Below are 20,139 nucleotides of genomic sequence, written 5' to 3'. Positions count from 1 at the left end.
TTTCTCTCTCTCTCTCCCTCTCTAACACCTCTTCCTCTCTCTCTCTCTCTCTCTCTCTCTCAAACACCTCTTCCTCTCCCTCTCTCTAACACCTCTTCCTCCCTCTCTCGCTCTCTCTCTCTCCCTCTCTCAAATGCCTCTTCCTTTCTCTCTCTCTCCTCTTTTTTCTTAATTTACATGTTTTATTCTGTCATTCATTTGTGTATTTTTGTCTAAGTTGCTCAACAGACAAGTATCTGTTGGAAGACTATTGCTGTCAAACTATTGTCTAAGCATTTGAGAAATAAAATCTTGCCATTATGTATTTATAAGAATCATTCCTAATTGTGCCCGTTTATGGGGGGCTTGGGGGGGTAAAAAGTACCTTTTTAGTAGAGGCCTTGTAGTATTTAAATTCTGTTTTATATGCTTCTGTCATCTAATAACATTTTAATCTTGAGTTTTTGGGTTGAGATTTGGACACAGAATTGGATTATAATTCAGTCGATCTTGTGAAATAACTTGACCTTGGTGTCTTCAGATTAATTGGCTATGCCGATGAAATAATTATTTGAATGTTTCGTAGTCGTTTGTTTACTGGCCGTGTCGTCGTTTTTAGGAAGTAAACAAAGCAGATTTAAGTAATAAGGCCTGAGGGCGGTTTGGTATATATGCAATATACCACGGCTAAGGGCTGTTCTTAAGCACGACACACTGCGGAGTGCCTTGATACAGCCCTTAGCCGTGGTATATTGGCTATATACCACAAACCCCTGAGGTGCCTTACTGCTGTTAAAAACTTTGTTACCAACGTAATTAGAACAGTACTTTTTGTCATACTCATGGTATATGGTCTGTTATACCATGGCTTTCAGCCAATCAACATTCAGGGCTCTAACTACCCAGTTTAGAATAGGCTATGTAGTGCAACTGACTGCAGAAAAATGTGTTTCAGTGAAAACCATTGTCTGGATGAAAATACTTAAATATAAGTGATTTGTGTTGCTGAGGCTTCGAAATAGGCGAGGTCCTACTGCACAAAAGAACATCTTCATTTGTTTCCACAATGAATATGTAGCCTAGGCTACTATCAGTCAAGCATAAATACAAATGTACACCAATCAAATTAGCAATATTTGTTCATTTTAATAAAATAAATAAAAGTACTTGGACAGGTTCTGCTCAGCAGGCAACGATTTATGAACATGTAATAATAGGCTAGATTAGGCAACGCAGGTAACCTACAAGGGAGGGTCTGGGTGAGGGTCGGCATAGGAATATCGGGGAGTGGGGGGGGGACAAAAGAGAGCTTTGTCGCCTAGTAACAACTTTCTCTCACACACATTGCACTTTGGGTTTTTCGTTTTGTCTTGTCTTTTTTTTGTTTTGTTTTACACCGCTAGTATTAAACAAACATGATTCACATCCGTTTTTTTTTATATATATAAATAAATGATGAGAAAACATTCAATGTCATCATCGATCACCGGTCCTTTTTCTCGCACGCGGCCTGCGTTCTAGCCCGTCTACCTCGCGGAAAGTCAACTGTTGTTGTTGGCGCCGGCGGGAGATTTGTTGGTCTCACGCGGCCAGGCAGTCCAGCGAGTCCAGGGAGAGGAACACGTCAGCCTTGCACTGGAACGTACTCGTCCCGTCCCGCAGCAGCTCGCAGCTCTTCAGGTTGGGAGAGATGTCTGTCACACAGATAGCCTTGGAGAGAAACGGCGAGTTAAATGATGTTCAGTCATTAATTGTGGCACATTAAAGTAGACTTGTTTGGGGGAAATGTAGAAAAATAGAAATAGATACAAATTTTCAAGAAATGAAAATAATTTGTACTTATTGTCACATTGAAATATAGCCCGGCAACTGAGACATTTTGTCTTGTCAAAGGTTGGTTTTAGTTCAGTTTTTGTCACATTCAGGTTACTATTTATAGGCTATTATTCAAGTAGGTCTAGCCTATAGTCTACAATGTATTTTATCGGGTATAAAGACTGCTTAAACGGTTTAATTTATCTGACAGTAGGCAAGTTGCGCGTCTCTTTGGTGCTAAAGGACAGCGCCTTTTACGCAGTGGTCTGATGTCTGGCGCGCTACTTCCGAGTCGATTCCAATTTATATAATCTCACTTTTAAAATATGTTTAAACTTTTAAATGTGACTACGGCACTTGTCCCCCAAAAATACAATGGCAAATTTTGCCATTGTAATAATGGTAATCAATTCACTTCATTAATTTGCGTGCAGGTAGAATCTCAGAAGAAATGTACTGTATTTGACCACATATCGAACTAATAGGGCCTCTCTTTGGGTACCATCTACCTTAGACTTCAACGATTTTACCTCCCAAATCACACTTACCATGTTTTTGAGCACGGGGGTCTGTCGGTTACCGTCAGTCACCAAGTTGTTCTCGGTGCCGGTGTTCTCCCCGCTGTCCATCACCGTTTCTTCTGACTCAGACCTCCGGATGTACGGGGACCTCCGGATCCCGGACAGCAGACCCGAGGCTCGGCCGACCGAGTGGTAGCTCGGTCCGGTGGACTGCTTGTACCACGCCTCGATAGGGTGGCACGAGATAAGCATGGAGATACCGACGCACACCACGGCGAATCTAACAGACCTCTCCATCTCGTGACGCCTTTTTTACGCAGCTGGATGGAATGTTGGTTCGGTTCGGTTCGGTTGGTTCGGTTCGGTTGTCGTCGGGATGTTTTTGGTTCTTCTGTTCTTGTCTTCTTCTCTGGTGAGCTGTAGCCTAGGTTACCAATATCAACTGACGTTCTTGTTGGCGGGTTCTTCCGTTGGTTGGGTGTTCTCGAATGTTGTGACGGTTTATATAGGCGCGCGGCACGATCGTGACCTGTCAATTGGATCAGAAAGATTGAATGATTCATCTTTACGCACGCAGATGAACAATCCAATCCGGATTTATGCGTTTTCTCTTTACCCCTGTGTTTGGGGAGGTTGACATAGTGACATCACACCGATCCTCATCTGTTCCTTGAAAACTAGAAAGTAAATTACGTTTTTATTGGCATATGACTGGAATTTCGTCATAAATGGTCCAGCTTCAGATGCTTTAACTTTACAGAAATGGGAGATAGGGATAGGAGAGAGAGACAGCCCACTGAATGGATTAGGAAATGTGTTCAAGTGCTCGTAAATTATATGCTATCATAAAAAGCACACGTTTTCAGTTAGCTTGTTAGTTTATCCTCCTGTAGAACCCCGTACCTCCACAACAGTGTAAATAAGACCCCCATTTTTAGATAACAGCCTATATAACCAGTGAATGGTGTGGCTGCTGAACAAGTTGAGACTAAATGACTTGGTGTTACCTTAGAGTCTAAAATGTCATGGTCAAAACATACATATTCAACGGTTGTAAAGATGGGGAGAGGTCTGTCCGTAATAAAGACTCGTCTGCTTTTATGACACCTCACTCCAAAAAGTAAGTGTAGGCTCTAGTTTAGTCTTCTCTTGATTATTGCCCAGTCGTGTGGTCAAGCTGCAGCTGGCCCAGAACGGAGCGGCACGTCTTGCTCTTCATTGTAATCAGAGGGCTCAATTTACACACACACTTAACCCACTAGACATGTCACCAGGGGTCTTTTGTTTTACAGTCCCCAAATCCAGAACAAATTCAAGAAAGCGTACAGTATTATATAGTCATTATTGAAGGGAACTCCCATCTCTTATTGCTTAAATGAACAGCAAACCTGGTTTCAAAAAACAGACAAAGCAACGCCTCTCCCCTATTTGAGAGTTTGGGTGTACAGTATGTATTGATATGTAGGCTACATGTGCCATTTAAAAAAATGGATGTAGTTTTGTCCTTGTCTATTACTGTTCTGTATTATGTCATGGTTTGTGTGGACCCCAGGAAGAGTAGCTGATGCTATCGCAACCGCTAATGGGGATCCTAATACAATACCACCTTGTCGTCCATACATGACCAAATGGGAATATAATAATTACGCATAGGCTCCATTATTTAAAAAAATCTAGGTTAATTTAAAAGTGCTGATCAAAGGCCATCTCCAATATCGGAGAACAGATCATCAATAATCTGACCAAATAACGCGAATGGAACTGAGTAGTCTGATTTAAAACGAATCTGTGAATCAAATCGTCTGTGGTTCTTGTGATTCAGCCGGATCTGATGGTAGCCGACTTGTGTGGTCCACATGCAACAGGCTGATATAATATAGCCTAGAAACAATCCTAGATTTTCCTGGGCTATAAAATATGTTTTCAGTGCACTGTTACGTCTACGTAGCCTATCACACATGCGTTTTCATTATCAGAAATAATTAACACAAGCTTGGAATGAAAAGGTCTGTCAATAAAACAGAACATTTCCGTTCATCCCATCCCCAAATATAAGTTTGATACCAAAGAGAAAGAGACTTTAAACCGTGATGCTCCAACTAGTTCATATAACCAGCTTTTAAGAACGTAAATACAGATGACATTATGATGAAATAAACAACAAACAGGAGAAGCAAAAAAATACTTTATTTGACAAAATACATCAAATCCCAACGACATCTAGATGTTGTCAAACTGACATCGTACAAAACATACATTGTCTGAAGTCCAGAACATTTGCACTGAAGCTATAGAACGTTTGTTTTGTTTTTCAGCCATCGATTGTCTTAATCACAACCCATAGTTCTTCCTGTTCAGGTCTCGAGGTGGTTTCTGGTCAAAACTCCTGGCCCTATAGTCATAACTCAAGGGTTATAACTCACATTAAAATAAAGACAGTTGTGGCTGGCACAAAATCCACAAGTACCCCTTTAATGGCCACACGTACTCTTAATGGCCACATGTACTCTTAATGGCCACATGTACTCTTAATGGCCACATGTACTCTTAATGGCCACATGTACTCTTAATGGCCACATGTACTCTTAATGGCCACATGTACTCTTAATGGCCACATGTACTCTTAATGGCCACATGTACTCTTAATGGCCACATGTACTCTTAATGGCCACATGTACTCTTAATGGCCACATGTACTCTTAATGGCCACATGTACTCTTAATGGCCACATGTACTCTTAATGGCCACATGTACTCTTAATGGCCACATGTACTCTTAATGGCCACATGTACTCTTAATGGCCACATACTCTTAATGGCCACATGTACTCTTAATGGCCACATGTACTCTTAATGGCCACATGTACTCTTAATGGCCACATGTACTCTTAATGGCCACATGTACTCTTAATGGCCACCATACGTAGAATGTATGCACACATGACTGTAAGTCGCTTTGGATAAAAGCGTCTGCTAAATGGCATATATTATTATTATTATATATTACATGTACTCTTAACCTCTACCTGGTACAGCCAGAAAAGGATGGGTCATCGTCGGAGCCGGATTCCTCTCCATCTTACTTCCTTGAGTCCTTCTTTCTAGGGAGATGTTCCTGGCCACTGTGATTCGTGTTCTGCATTGATTCCTCTGTGGAGGTTCAGGCCGGCTAACTATGAATCACACTGTGACTACTGCTGATGTAAAAAGGGCTTTATAAAATAAATATGATTGGATCCACAATCAATCACAGTCCAGTTGTGGTCTAGTTGCGGTCAGAGTCCGTTGTAGAGCGGTCGACAGTGTGGTTCCAGTTTGTCCTCCAGCACAGCGTCTGGTCCACAGACCCACGGATCCCCAGTGGTCCACTGCCACTTCAGCAGCCTGGCAACATAACATTAGGAAATAATTACCATTACAAATAACATAAGATATAACATAAGAAATAACCCCAAGGGGGAAATGGTTTGGCTTTCTCAAAATTCCCAAGTTTGTGTTTGAGTTCTGGGAATTTTTGCAATTCCATCCTCCATTCTGGGAATCTTCCAAACTGATTTCTGGGACACAATAATCCCTCCATAATATCCATATCGATGATACAATAATCGATCCATAATATCCCTGTAGAACAGTAATACTAACGTGTCTCTGAGGCTCTTCAGGACCGGGGCGAGAGCCGGGTCCCCAGCCAGGTTCACAGCCTCCTCTGGGTCCGACCGCAAGTCAAAAAGCTCCCAGCGGTCCCTGTAGTAGTCATAGAAATAGAATGAATTTCCAGGGTTAGAGGTTCCAAGCCCATTCTATTAAATATATTTCTATGGTAATAGTAGTATCATAGATATAGAACCATTTATATTGTATAGCCTTTATATTGTATATATAATCCTATGCTTTATATTGTATAGTTTTATATTGTATATAGAATCCTATGCTTTATATTGTATAGTTTTATATTGTATAGTTTTAGAATCCTATGCTTTATATTGTATATTTTTATATTGTATATAGAATCCTATGCTTTATATTATATAGTTTTTATATTGTAAATAGTCCTATGCTTCATATATTGTTTTATATTGTAGTTTTATATTGTAAATATAATCCTATGCTTTATATTGTATAGTTTTATATTGTATAGTTTTATATTGTAAATATAATCCTATGCTTTATATTGTATAGTTTTATATTGTATATAGAATCCTATATTTATATTGTATAGTTTTATATTGTTTTTTTTATATTGTAAATATAATCCTATGCTTCATATTGTATAGTTTTATATTGTAAATATAATCCTATGCTTCATATTGTATAGTTTTTATATTGTATAGTTTTTATATTGTATAGTTTTTATATTGTATAGTTTTTATATTGTATAGTTTTATATTGTAAATATAATCCTATGCTTCATATTGTATAGTTTTTATATTGTATAGTTTTATATTGTATATAGAATCCTATGCTTCATATTGTATAGTTTTTATATTGTATAGCCTTTATATTGTATAGTTTTTATATAGTTTTTATATTGTATATATAATCCTATGCTTCATATTGTATAGTTTTATATTGTAAATATAATCCTATGCTTCATATTGTAGTTTTTATATTGTATAGTTTTTATATTGTATATATAATCCTATGCTTCATATTGTATAGTTTTATATTGTATAGTTTTATATTGTATATAGAATCCTATGCTTTATATTGTATAGTTTTATATTGTATATAGAATCCTATGCTTTATATTGTATAGTTTTATATTGTATAGTTTTATATTTTTATATTGTATATAGAATCCTATGCTTTATATTGTATATAGTTTTTTATATTGTATATTTTAGAATAGTTTTTATGCTTTATATTGTATAGTTTTATATTGTATATAGAATCCTATGCTTTATATTGTATAGTTTTATATTGTATAGTTTTAAATAGTTTTTATATTGTATATAGAATCCTATGCTTCATATTGTATAGTTTTTATATTGTATGGTTTCATTTCTATGGTAATGAAGATGGTACTACTGTTCTTATATCGCTACATAATAGAGAATAATTAAGCAAATACTATAAAGGCCCAAAGGTGTGTGGTCTATTGACATATCCCTCAACCCCCCCGAGGTGCTTTATTACTGTTATAAACTGGTTACCAACATAAATAGAAAAGTAAACAAGTATTTTTGCACAACCGTGGTATATTTAAGCAATAATGCACGAGGGGGTGTGGTATATGGCCAATATACCATGGCCAAGGGCTGTTCTTATGCACGACGCATCGCGGTCGTCGTCATACACGTGATATACGGTCTGATATACCACGGATGTCAGCCAATCAGCATTCAGAGCTGGAACCACACAGTTTATAATGTCTGATATACAACAGTGCATTCAGAAAGAATTCAGACCCCTTGACCTTTTCCACATTTTATTACGTTACAGCCTTATTCTAAAATAGATTAAATAAATACAAATCCTCAATTACACACAATACCCCGTAAGGACAAAGAGAAACAGGTTTTTAGACATGTTTGTAAATTTATTACAAATAAAAAACAGATACCTTACTTACATAATTATTCAGAACCTTTGCTATGAGACTCAAAATTGAGCTCCGGTCCTTTCTGTTTCCATTGATCATCCTTGAGATGTTTCTACAACTTGAATTTACCACAGGCGGACACCAATCAATTGATTGGACATTATTTGTAAAGGCACCTGTCTATATAAGGTCCAACAGTTGACTGTGCATGTCATAGCAAAAACCAAGCCATGAGGTTGAAGGATTTGCCTGTAGAGTTTCAAGACAGGATTGTGTCGGGGCACAGATCTGGGGAAGGGTACCAAAACATTTATGCAGCATTGATGGTCCCAAAGAACAGTGGCATCCATCATTCTTAAATGGAGGAAGTTTAGAACCACCAAGACTCTTGCTAGAGCTGACCGCCCGGCCAAACTGAGCAATCGGGGAAAAGGGCCTAAGTCAGGGTGGTGACCAAGAACCCAATGGTCACTCTGACAGAGCTCCACAGTTCCTCTGTGGAGATGGGAGAATCTTCCAGAAGGGCAACCATCTCTGCAGCACTCCACCAAGCAGGCCTTTATGAGTAAAGGGTCTGAATACTTATGTAAATGTATTATTTCAGTTATTTTATTCACAAACATTTCTAAAAACCTGTTTTTGCTTTATCATCATGGTGTGTAGATTGATGAGAAAAAACAACAATTTCATAAATTTTAGAATAAGGCTGTAACGTAACAAAATGTGGAAAAAGTCAAGGGGTCTGAATACTTTCAGAATGCACTGTACATACAGCCAATCAGCATCCAGGACCCAAAGTTCCCGGTTTATAGTCTATTATAATAGTGTTCGATGTATCAGTCTAAGCTCCTGACTCTGAACCACAAACGCCACCGCAGCGACGGGGGTTCTCTGGGTTTTCTACACCCCTCACTATGTCTATCTGTCCTCTCTAAACTCAGATACATAAAGGGATCTTCTTCAAAAAGTACCTGTAGTAGTATTGTTGCAGAGCCTTGAACCAGCCTGTGGGCCGTCCGGTCAGGGTGTTATTCAGATATATGGTAGTGTAAAATATAGTATAATAGTGTATAATATAATAGTGTATAATATAGTATAATAGTATATAATATAATAGTATTACACCAGTACCTGTAATAGTAGTATTTTTGCAGAGCCTTGAACCAGCCTGTTGGCCACCTGGCCAGGGTGTTATTCAGATATATACTAGTGTAAAATATAGTATAATAGTGTATAATATAGTATACTAGTGTATAATATAGTATATAATAGTATTATACCAGTACCTGTAGTAGTAGTATTGTTGCAGAGCCTTGAACCAGCCTGTGGGCCGCCTGGGCCAGTTGGTAGAGCAGGGTGTTATTCAGATATATAGTAGTGTAAAATATAGTATAATAGTGTATAATATAATAGTGTAAAATATAGTATAATAGTGTATAATATAATAGTAAAATATAGTATAATAGTGTATAATATAATAGCCTATGATAGTATATAATATAGTATAGTGTATAATATAATAGTGTAAAATATAGTATAATAGTGTATAATATAATAGCGTCAAATATAGTTTAATAGTATATAATATAACAGTGTATAATGTAGTATAATAGTGTATAATATAATAGTGTATAATATAGTATACTAGTGTATAATATAATATAGTATATAAATGTAGTAAATGTAATAGTATTATACCAGTACCTGTAGTAGTATTGTTGCAGAGCCTTGAACCAGCCTGTGGGCCGTCCGGTCATATTATTCAGATATATACTAGTGTAAAATATAGTATAATAGTGTATAATATAGTATAATAGTGTATAATATAATAGTGTATAATATAGTATAATAGTGTATAATATAATAGTGTATAATATAGTATAATAGTGTATAATATAATAGTGTATAATATAGTATAATAGTGTATAATATAATAGTGTAAAATATAGTATGATAGTATATTACATTTACATTTAAGTCATTTAGCAGACGCTCTTATCCAGAGCGACTTACAAATTGGTGCATTAATATAATAGTGTATAATATAGTATAGTAGTGTAAAATATAGTATAATAGTGTATAATATAATAGTGTATAATATAGTATATAATAGTATTATAGCAGTACCTGTAGTAGTATTGTTGCAGGGTTTTGAACCAGCCTGTGGGCCGTCCGGTCAGGGTGTTGTTCAGATATATACTAGTGTAAAATATAGTATAATAGTGTATAATATAATAGTGTATAATATAGTATATTATACCAGTACCTGTAGTAGTATTGTTGCAGGGTCTTGAACCAGCCTGTGGGCCGTCCGGTCAGGGTGTTGTTCAGATATATACTAGTGTAAAATATAGTATAATAGTGTATAATATAATAGTGTATAATATAGTATATTATACCAGTACCTGTAGTAGTATTGTTGCAGGGTCTTGAACCAGCCTGTGGGCCGTCCGGTCAGGGTGTTGTTCAGATATATACTAGTGTAAAATATAGTATAATAGTGTATAATATAATAGTGTATAATATAGTATATTATACCAGTACCTGTAGTAGTATTGTTGCAGGGTTTTGAACCAGCCTGTGGGCCGTCCGGTCAGGGTGTTGTTCAGCAGATCCTGGAAGGTGGGAGAGACGTAGAAGTCCTGGTCTATGGGGAAGGGCATGCGGTAGTGTAGGTTGTGGAGCAGGCGGTACGCCCCCTGGTGGATGGAGCGGATAGGGTAGTACATGGTCACCTCATGGAGGGACTGGCTGCCGTAGACATTGTGGAAGAACAAAGAAAACATTTTAAAAAAGCAATAATCCAAAGTACAGTGTAGTAATGAGTAATTACAATACTCGTTAGACTGAAATAATAATTAAACAGTCATAAGGATCCTGTAATGTAAAGTGTTAACTAATACACACAAAGAAAGTAAGTCACACTATGGGCCAGTTTCCCGGACACAGATTCTAACTAGTCCTGAACTAAAAATCATTCTCAACGGAGAATCTGCATGGAACATGCTGTTAAGTCCAGGACTACAGTAGGTGTAATCACAGTGTCTGGGAAACCACCCGATATATAGTCTCAGTGGTTAACTGGTTAAAACACCAACATCTAACACACCGTGCATTCCTTCCTTTGTACCTGGCATAGACGGTGTGCCAGGCAGCGGGGAGGGTTTTACCTGGCATAGACGGTGTGCCAGGCGGCGGGGGAGGGTTTTACCTGGCATAGACGGTGTGCCAGGTGGCGGGGGAGGGTTTTACCTGGCATAGACGGTGTGCCAGGCGGCGGGGAGGGTTTTACCTGGCATAGACGGTGTGCCAGGTGGCGTTTGAGGGTTTTACCTGGCATAGACCGTGTGCCAGGCAGCGGGGAGGGTTTTACCTGGCATAGACAGTGTGCCAGGCGGCGGGGAGGGTTTTACCTGGCATAGATGGTGTGCCAGGCAGCGGGGAGGGTTTTACCTGGCATAGACGGTGTGCCAGGCGGCGGGGAGGGTTTTACCTGGCATAGACGGTGTACAAGGCCAGGCGGGGAGGGTTTTACCTGGCATAGACGGTGTGCCAGGCAGCGGGTGAGGGTTTTACCTGGCATAGACGGTGTGCCAGGCGGCGGGGGAGGGTTTTACCTGGCATAGACGGTGTGCCAGGCAGCGGGGAGGGTTTTACCTGGCATAGACGGTGTGCCAGGCAGCGGGGAGGGTTTTACCTGGCATAGACGGTGGCATGCCAGGCAGCGGGGAGGGTTTTACCTGGCATAGACGGTGTGCCAGGCGGCGGGGAGGGTTTTACCTGGCATAGACGGTGTGCCAGGCAGCGGGGAGGGTTTTACCTGGCATAGACGGTGTGCCAGGCGGCGGGGAGGGTTTTACCTGGCATAGACGGTGTGCCAGGCAGCGGGTGAGGGTTTTACCTGGCATAGACGGTGTGCCAGGCAGCGGGGAGGGTTTTACCTGGCATAGACGGTGTGCCAGGTGGAGGGTGAGGGTTTTACCTGGCATAGATGGTGTGCCAGGCAGCGGGGAGGGTTTTACCTGGCATAGACGGTGTGCCAGGCGGCGGGGAGGGTTTTACCTGGCATAGATGGTGTGCCAGGCAGCGGGGGAGGGTTTTACCTGGCATAGACGGTGTGCCAGGTGGCGGGGGAGGGTTTTACCTGGCATAGACGGTGTGCCAGGCAAGCGGGTGAGGGTTTTACCTGGCGTAGACGGTGTGCCAGGCAGCATGTGAGGGTTCGGAGACGAGGGCAGGGAGGAGGGAGCGGCCTGTGAGGCTGACAGGGGTGGTGGGGGTGCTCGGGAGGAAGTATGAGGGGTACGGGATGGAGAACCAGTCCAGTAAGGTGGGGGTGATGTCTGGAGGGAGGTAGAGAGAGAGATGGTTAGGTTCTATCACAATTTATCTTCCTGTGACTTCTCACATCCAATTTCCTTGCCTCCATAAAGAACATTGGAGGAGAACATCCAAGGTTTTCCACCTCTGAACTTCTCCACCAATGGGCTTTGAGAAAGAGGAGAGAGGGTGTGAGGAATCATGGAAAGGCTAATTGAGATTTAAACATAGTGGTCAAATTACTTTTAAAATCCTTCCTTCCTCCATTCCTTGAGGTGATCTCCCAAACATATACCGTGGAAGGGTAGTTATGTCTCCCCCTAATGGTAACAGTGGTATTACACATGCATGAAGAAATACATCCACACATCCATTAATTAATTCTCCCCAGCTATTATCAGTCAATACACCAATACCTTCTTCCCTCCTCCCTTTTCCTCTCTCTCCCTCCCTCCACCATCATTCTCTCTCTCCCTCCCACCATCATTCTCTCTCTCTCTCTCCCTCCCTCCCTCCCACCATCATTCTCTCTCTCTCTCTCCCTCCCTCCCTCCAACCACCATTCTCTCTCCCTCCCTCCAACCATCATTCTCACTCCCTCCCTCCAACCATCATTCTCTCTCTCCCTCCCTCCAACCATCATTCTCTCTCCCTCTCTCCCCCCAACCATCATTCTCTCTCTCCCTCCCTTCCTCCAACCATCATTCTCTCTCTCTCCCTCCAACCATCATTCTCTCTCTCCCTCCCTTCCTCCAACCATCATTCTCTCTCTCTCCCTCCCACCATCATTCTCTCTCTCTCCCTCCCTCCCTCCCTCCAACCATCATTCTCTCTCTCTCTCCCTCCAACCATCATTCTCTCTCCCTCTCTCCCTCCAACCATCATTCTCTCTCTCCCTCCCTCCCTCCAACCATCATTCTCTCTCCCTCCCTCCAACCACCATTCTCTCTCCCTCCCTCCAACCATCATTCTCACTCCCTCCCTCCAACCATCATTCTCTCTCTCCCTCCCTCCCTCCAACCACCATTCTCTCTCTATCCCTCCAACCATCATTCTCTCTCTCCCTCCCTCCCTCCAACCATCATTCTCTCTCCATCCCTCCAACCATCATTCTCTCTCCCTCCCTCCAACCATCATTCTCTCATCCCTCCCTCCAACCATCATTCTCTCATCCCTCCCTCCAACCATCATTCTCTCATCCCTCCCTCCAACCATCATTCTCTCATCCCTCCCTCCAACCATCATTCTCTCATCCCTCCCTCCAACCATCATTCTCTCTCCATCCCTCCATCCCTCCCTCCAACCATCATTCTCTCTCCAACCATCATTCTCTCTCCATCCCTCCCTCCAACCATCATTCTCTCTCCATCCCTCCCTCCAACCCATATTCTCTATCTCCCTCCCTCCAACCATCATTCTCTCTCCTGCTCCCTCCCTCCCCCCTCCAGTAGACTGACGTAGGCCTAGCTGGTCCCTCCCTCCCTCCAGTAGACTGACGTAGGCCTGGCTGGTCCCTCCCTCCAGTAGACTGACGTAGGCCTGGCTGGTCCCCCCCCTCCCTCCAGTAAACTGACGTAGGCCTGGCTGGTCCCTCCCTCTCTCCTGCTCCCTCCCTCTCACCCAGTAGGCTGACATAGGCCTGGCTGGTCCCCATCTCCCCTCCCTCCCTCCCTCCCTCCCTCCCAGTAGACTGACGTAGGCCTGGCTGGTCCCTCCCTCCAGTAGACTGACGTAGGCCTGGCTGGTCCCTCCCTCCCTCCAGTGTCCTGACATAGGCCTGGCTGGTCCCTCCCTCCCCATCTCACCCAGTAAACTGACGTAGGCCTGGCTGGTCCCTCCCTCCATCTCTCCTGCTCCCCCTCCCTCCCTCTCACCCAGTAGGCTGATGTAGGCCTGGCTGGTACCTGCTCCCCCTCCCTCCCTCCTGCTACCCCTCCCTCCCTCCCTCCACCTCCTTCCCTCTCACCCAGTAGACTGATGTAGGCCTGGCTGGTCCCTCCCTCCCTCTCACCCAGTAGACTGACGTAGGCCTGGCTGGTCCCTCCCTCCATCTCTCCTGCTCCCCCTCCCTCCCTCTCACCCAGTAGGCTGACGTAGGCCTGGCTGGTATCCTGCTCCCCCTCCCTCCCTCCTGCTACCCCTCCCTCCATCCCTCCCTCTCACCCAGTAGGCTGACGTAGGCCTGGCTGGCCCCTCCCTCCCTCTCACCCAGTAGGCTGACGTAGGCCTGGCTGGTTCCTCCCTCCCTCTCACCTAGTAGGCTGACGTAGTCCTGGCTGGTCCCTCCCTCCCTCCCTCCTGCTCCCCTCCCTCCCTCTCACCCAGTAGGCTGACGTAGTCCTGGCTGGTCCCTCCCTCCTCCTCCCCTCCCTCCCTCTCACCCAGTAGGCTGACGTGTCCTGGCTGGTCCCTCCCTCCTGCTCCCCCTCCCTCCCTCTCACCCAGTAGGCTGACGTAGTCCTGGCTGGTCCCTCCCTCCCTCCCTCCTGCTCCCCTCCCTCCCACCCAGTAGGCTGACGTAGTCCTGGCTGGTCCCTCCCTCCTGCTCCCCCTCCCTCCCTCTCACCCAGTAGGCTGACGTAGTCCTGGCTGGTCCCTCCCTCCTGCTCCCCCTCCCTCCCTCTCACCCAGTAGGCTGACGTAGGCCTGGCTGGTTCCTCCCTGGGCTGACATAGGCCTGGCTGGTTCCTCCCTCCCTCTCACCCAGTAGGCTGACGTAGGCCTGGCTGGTCCCTCCCTCCCTCTCACCCAGTAGGCTGACGTAGGCCTGGCTGGTTCCTACCTCCCTCTCACCCAGTAGGCTGACGTAGGCCTGGCTGGTCCCTCCCTCCCTCTCACCCAGTAGGCCGTAGGCCTGGCTGGTCCCTCCCTCCCTCTCACCCAGTAGGCTGACGTAGGCCTGGCTGGTCCCTCCCTCCCTCTCACCCAGTAGGCTGACGTAGGCCTGGCTGGTTCCTCCCTCCCTCTCACCTATAGGCTGACGTAGTCCTGGCTGGTCCCTCCCTCCCTCCCTCCTGCTCCCCCTCCCTCCCTCTCACCCAGTAGGCTGACGTAGTCCTGGCTGGTCCCTCCCTCCTGCTCCCCCTCCCTCCCTCTCACCCAGTAGGCTGACGTAGTCCTGGCTGGTCCCTCCCTCCTGCTCCCCCTCCCTCCCTCTCACCCAGTAGGCTGACGTAGGCTTGGCTGGTTCCTCCCCATCTCTCCCTGTGTTCAGGTGATGACACCAACATGGGTTCTGCGGTGCCTGATCCGTACAGGTTGGTGCGTCCGTTGGGGAAAGGGATACCGTTATCAGAGCTGTAGATCACCAAGGTGTCATTCTCATAACCAGCCTCCCTCAACTCAGCCAGCACCAGACCAATACCTATGGAAGACAGTAGAGGACACGTTGTGAACAGAGTGCCCCATGGTGGGGTTATGGTATGGGCAGGCATAAGCTACGGACAACGAACACAATTGCATTTTATCGATGGCAATTTGAATGCACAGAATGCACAGAGATACCGTGACAAGATAATGTGACCAACAGATGCATTTTTTCCCAGGTAATGTGAAATCCATAGATTAGGGACTAATGAATTTATATGAACCGACTGGTTTCCTTATATGAACTGTAACTCAGACAGTCTTTCAAATTTTTGCGTTTATATTTTAGTTCAGTATAGTTTGTGAAATGTAGAAAACAGAACTCTGAATGGGTCATGTGATGAGAGATTGCGTTGACTCCCTCCATTAGTTCATTTTGGTAGTGCGTCAATTTATCTGATTATCAGCTGTTGTCAAACACGCGAGGCGGGAAAAGACGAGTGAATTCTACTAGAAATTAGTATGCAGTTTAAGTATGTAGTACGCCAGTGTGGGTATTCGGACACGGCCATGGATGGATTCATGGTGTAGAATCAGACTAATACCTACAGCGAAGAAGTTTACTTGTCATGTATTAGATATGTAATAAATAGATTTCAAATATACGTCTGTGAGTGTTCTTGCATGTGTGTGTGTTCCTCTCTCTTCATATCGGTGTGTGTGTGTGAGTTCCTCTCTCTATTCAAATCGGTGTGTGTGTGTGTGTCGGTGTGTGTGTGTTTGTTCCTCTCTCGATTCATATCGGTGTGTGTATGTGAGTTCCTCTATTCATATCGGTGTGTGTGTGTGTTCCTCTCTATTCATGTCGGTGTGTGTGTGTGTGTTTGTTCCTCTCTCTATTCATATCGGTGTGTGTGTGTTCCTCTCTATTCATGTCGGTGTGTGTGTGTGTATTCTTCCTCCTCTTACCCTGGTCCAGTCTGCTAACTGTAGTGTACTGGGCAGCCAAATCAGCTCTCGCTACAGGGGTGTCTGGGACGAAGTGGGGCACCTGGGTAAGTGTTAAATTACATATTATATTCAATGAAATAATTCATGACCGTACTCTCAAATAGCAGGTGGAAAATGATATACTGTCTTAGAATAGATTAGCATAGAACAGAGTACAACAGAACCAGCACCAGATCCTTACCTTGACTTGGTCTGGGGTGTAGTATTCTGGCTTCCAATCTGGAATCCTCCCCATTCCACTCTGGCCGTTCCCAAACTTCTCACAGAATGCTCCGTACTGCGGCTGGGAATGGCCACAGCGGTGGGTGTCGTGGAACGCCACATACAAGAAGAACGGTCTCTCTTCCTCTTCCTTTCTCTGGGTCTGGAAGAACTTCCTGACCAGTAGTTTGATCCGGGTGATATTCCGACCCACCTAGTAGTAGTAGGAGTAGGAGTAGTAGTAGTAGTAACAGTAGTAGTAGTAACAGTAGTAGTAGTAGTAGTAGTAGTAACAGTAGTAGTAGTAACAGTAGTAGTAACAGTAGTAGTAGTAGTAGTAGTAGCAGTAGTAGTAGTAACAGTAGCAGTAGCAGTAGTAGTAGTAGTAACAGTAGCAGTAGTAGTAGTAGTAGTAACAGTAGCAGTAGTAGTAGTAACAGTAGCAGCAGCAGTAGTAGTAGTAACAGTAGTAGTAGTAGTAGTAGTAACAGTAGCAGTAGTAGTAGTAGTAGTAACAGTAGCAGTAGTAGTAGTAACAGTAGCAGCAGTAGTAGTAGTAGTAGCAGTAGCAGTAGTAACAGTAGCAGTAACAGTAGCAGTAGTAGTAACAGTAGTAGTAGTAGGAGTAGTAGTAACAGTAGCAGGAGCAGTAGTAGTAGCAGTAGTAACAGTAGTAGTAGTAGTAGTAGTAGCAGTAGTAGTAGTAACAAAGATAATTGCGTAATTATCGTATTTCGCCGTCCTAACGTAGTCTTCACTAGCCAGCTAGCTAACGTCCACTGATTAGCTGCACTGGAGAAACTATTACACTCAACTGAACGACTTGATTAGTGTAGTGTTAGCTAGCTACATAGCTGTCTTTGCTGTCTTCGTATCATCGTATCCAAGATAATTGTGTTGTTTAGGTTTAGAGTGTGTAGTCTTAGAGCGATTATCTTAATTTACCGAGGTTAGCTAGCCAGCTATTTGTCGTCCTTAACGTAGGTGACTCTGCTAGCTAGCCAACGCTAGCCAACGTCTTCTGTATAGAACTCAACAACCCGGTCGCATTCACAGGTAGTATCACATTTTCACTTCATTTCATTACAGTACAACGGTTTGATTTGTTTGATCGTAGCTAGCTACTTAGCTAGCTACATAGCCGTCTTTGTATCAAAGATAATTGTGTAGTCTAGAGCGATTTTCTAGGTTCGCTAGCCAGCTATTGTCGTTCTTTTAACGCAACGTAACGTAAACAACACTGCTAGCTAGCCAGCTAGCCCCCGAATAGCAACACTGCAGAAACTATTACACTCAACGGAACGACTTGATTAGTGTAGTGTCAACAACGCACCCACTGCCAGCTGGCCTACTTCAGCAGTACTGTATCATTTTAATCATTTTAGTCAATAAGATTCTTGCTACGTAGCTTAACTTTCTGAACATTCGAGACGTGTAGTCCACTTGTCATTCCAATCTCCTTTGCATTAGCGTAGCCTCTTCTGTAGCCTGTCAACTATGTGTCTGTTTATCCCTGTTCTCTCCTCTCTGCACAGACCATACAAACGCTCCTCACCGCGTGGCAGCGGCCACCCTACTCTGGTGGTCCCAGCGCGCACGACCCACGTGGAGTTCCAGGTCTCCGGTAGCCTCTGGAACTGCCAATCTGCGGTCAACAAGGCAGAGTTCATCTCAGCCTATGCCTCCCTCCAGTCCCTCGACTTCTTGGCACTGACGGAAACATGGATCACCACAGACAACACTGCTACTCCTACTGCTCTCTCTTCGTCCGCCCACGTGTTCTCGCACACCCGAGAGCGTCTGGTCAGCGGGGTGGTGGCACCGGGATCCTCATCTCTCCCAAGTGGTCATTCTCTCTTTCTCCCCTTACCCATCTGTCTATCGCCTCCTTTGAATTCCATGCTGTCACAGTTACTAGCCCTTTCAAGCTTAACATCCTTATCATTTATCGCCCTCCAGGTTCTCTCGGAGAGTTCATCAATGAGCTTGATGCCTTGATAAGCTCCTTTCCTGAGGACGGCTCACCTCTCACAGTTCTGGGCGACTTTAACCTCCCCACGTCTACCTTTGACTCTTTCCTCTCTGCCTCCTTCTTTCCACTCCTCTCCTCTTTTGACCTCACCCTCTCACCTTCCCCCCTACTCACAAGGCAGGCAATACGCTCGACCTCATCTTTACTAGATGCTGTTCTTCCACTAACCTCATTGCAACTCCCCTCCAAGTCTCCGACCACTGCCTTGTATCCTTTTCCCTCTCGCTCTCATCCAACACCTCCCACACTGCCCCTACTCGGATGGTATCGCGCCGTCCCAACCTTCGCTCTCTCTCCCCCGCTACTCTCTCCTCTTCCATCCTATCATCTCTTCCCTCCGCTCAAACCTTCTCCCACCTATCTCCTGATTCTGCCTCCTCAACCCTCCTCTCCTCCCTCTCTGCATCCCTTGACTCTCTATGTCCCCTATCCTCCAGGCCGGCTCGGTCCTCCCCTCCCGCTCCGTGGCTCGATGACTCATTGCGAGCTCACAGAACAGGGCTCCGGGCAGCCGAGCGGAAATGGAGGAAAACTCGCCTCCCTGCGGACCTGGCATCCTTTCACTCCCTCCTCTCTACATTTTCCTCCTCTGTCTCTGCTGCTAAAGCCACTTTCTACCACGCTAAATTCCAAGCATCTGCCTCTAACCCTAGGAAGCTCTTTGCCACCTTCTCCTCCCTCCTGAATCCTCCGCCCCTCCCCCCTCCTCCCTCTCTGCAGATGACTTCGTCAACCATTTTGAAAAGAAGGTCGACGACATCCGATCCTCGTTTGCTAAGTCAAACGACACCGCTGGTTCTGCTCACACTGCCCTACCCTGTGCTCTGACCTCTTTCTCCCCTCTCTCTCCAGATGAAATCTCGCGTCTTGTGACGGCCGGCCGCCCAACAACCTGCCCGCTTGACCCTATCCCCTCCTCTCTTCTCCAGACCATTTCCGGAGACCTTCTCCCTTACCTCACCACGCTCATCAACTCATCCCTGACCGCTGGCTACGTCCCTTCCGTCTTCAAGAGAGCGAGAGTTGCACACCTTCTGAAAAAACCTACACTCGATCCCTCCGATGTCAACAATTACAGACCAGTATCCCTTCTATCTTTTCTCTCCAAAACTCTTGAACGTGCCGTCCTTGGCCAGCTCTCCCGCTATCTCTCTCTGAATGACCTTCTTGATCCAAATCAGTCAGGTTTCAAGACTAGTCATTCAACTGAGACTGCTCTCCTCTGTATCACGGAGGCGCTCCGCACTGCTAAAGCTAACTCTCTCTCCTCTGCTCTCATCCTTCTAGATCTATCGGCTGCCTTCGATACTGTGAACCATCAGATCCTCCTCTCCACCCTCTCCGAGTTGGGCATCTTCGGCGCGGCCCACGCTTGGTTTGCGTCCTACCTGACAGGTCGCTCCTACCAGGTGG

At 44.6% G+C, this 20,139-nt stretch overlaps 2 protein-coding genes across 2 annotated transcripts in view; both read right to left on the bottom strand.

Annotated features, from left to right (window-relative positions):
* Positions 1-1,105: 1,105 nt before the first annotated feature.
* On the bottom strand, positions 1,106-2,777 carry npb (neuropeptide B). Its single transcript, XM_046310563.1, has 2 exons — positions 2,343-2,777; positions 1,106-1,689 (listed from the first exon to the last, which is right to left on the bottom strand). Exons 1-2 carry the CDS (start codon positions 2,610-2,612, stop codon positions 1,561-1,563), a joined length of 399 nt encoding a protein of 132 aa, XP_046166519.1. The 5' UTR covers positions 2,613-2,777; the 3' UTR covers positions 1,106-1,560.
* A 2,461-nt stretch (positions 2,778-5,238) lies between these two features.
* Positions 5,239-20,139, bottom strand: part of sgsh (N-sulfoglucosamine sulfohydrolase (sulfamidase)) — a 19,569-nt gene continuing 4,668 nt past the window's right edge. Inside the window, exons 5-11 of the mRNA XM_046310430.1 lie at positions 16,675-16,908; positions 16,452-16,533; positions 15,337-15,540; positions 12,043-12,199; positions 10,401-10,607; positions 5,957-6,058; positions 5,239-5,698 (exon numbers count right to left, since the gene is read on the bottom strand). Coding sequence (XP_046166386.1) covers positions 5,590-5,698; positions 5,957-6,058; positions 10,401-10,607; positions 12,043-12,199; positions 15,337-15,540; positions 16,452-16,533; positions 16,675-16,908 — 1,095 coding nt within the window. The 3' untranslated portion in view covers positions 5,239-5,589. The remainder of the gene's footprint in view (positions 5,699-5,956; positions 6,059-10,400; positions 10,608-12,042; positions 12,200-15,336; positions 15,541-16,451; positions 16,534-16,674; positions 16,909-20,139) is intronic.

This window comes from Oncorhynchus gorbuscha, linkage group LG18, assembly GCF_021184085.1.
Source record: "Oncorhynchus gorbuscha isolate QuinsamMale2020 ecotype Even-year linkage group LG18, OgorEven_v1.0, whole genome shotgun sequence".
Taxonomy (NCBI): domain Eukaryota; kingdom Metazoa; phylum Chordata; class Actinopteri; order Salmoniformes; family Salmonidae; genus Oncorhynchus; species Oncorhynchus gorbuscha.
The sequence above is the reverse complement of the archived record's forward strand: the minus strand, read 5'-3'. Positions and strand labels throughout refer to the sequence as shown.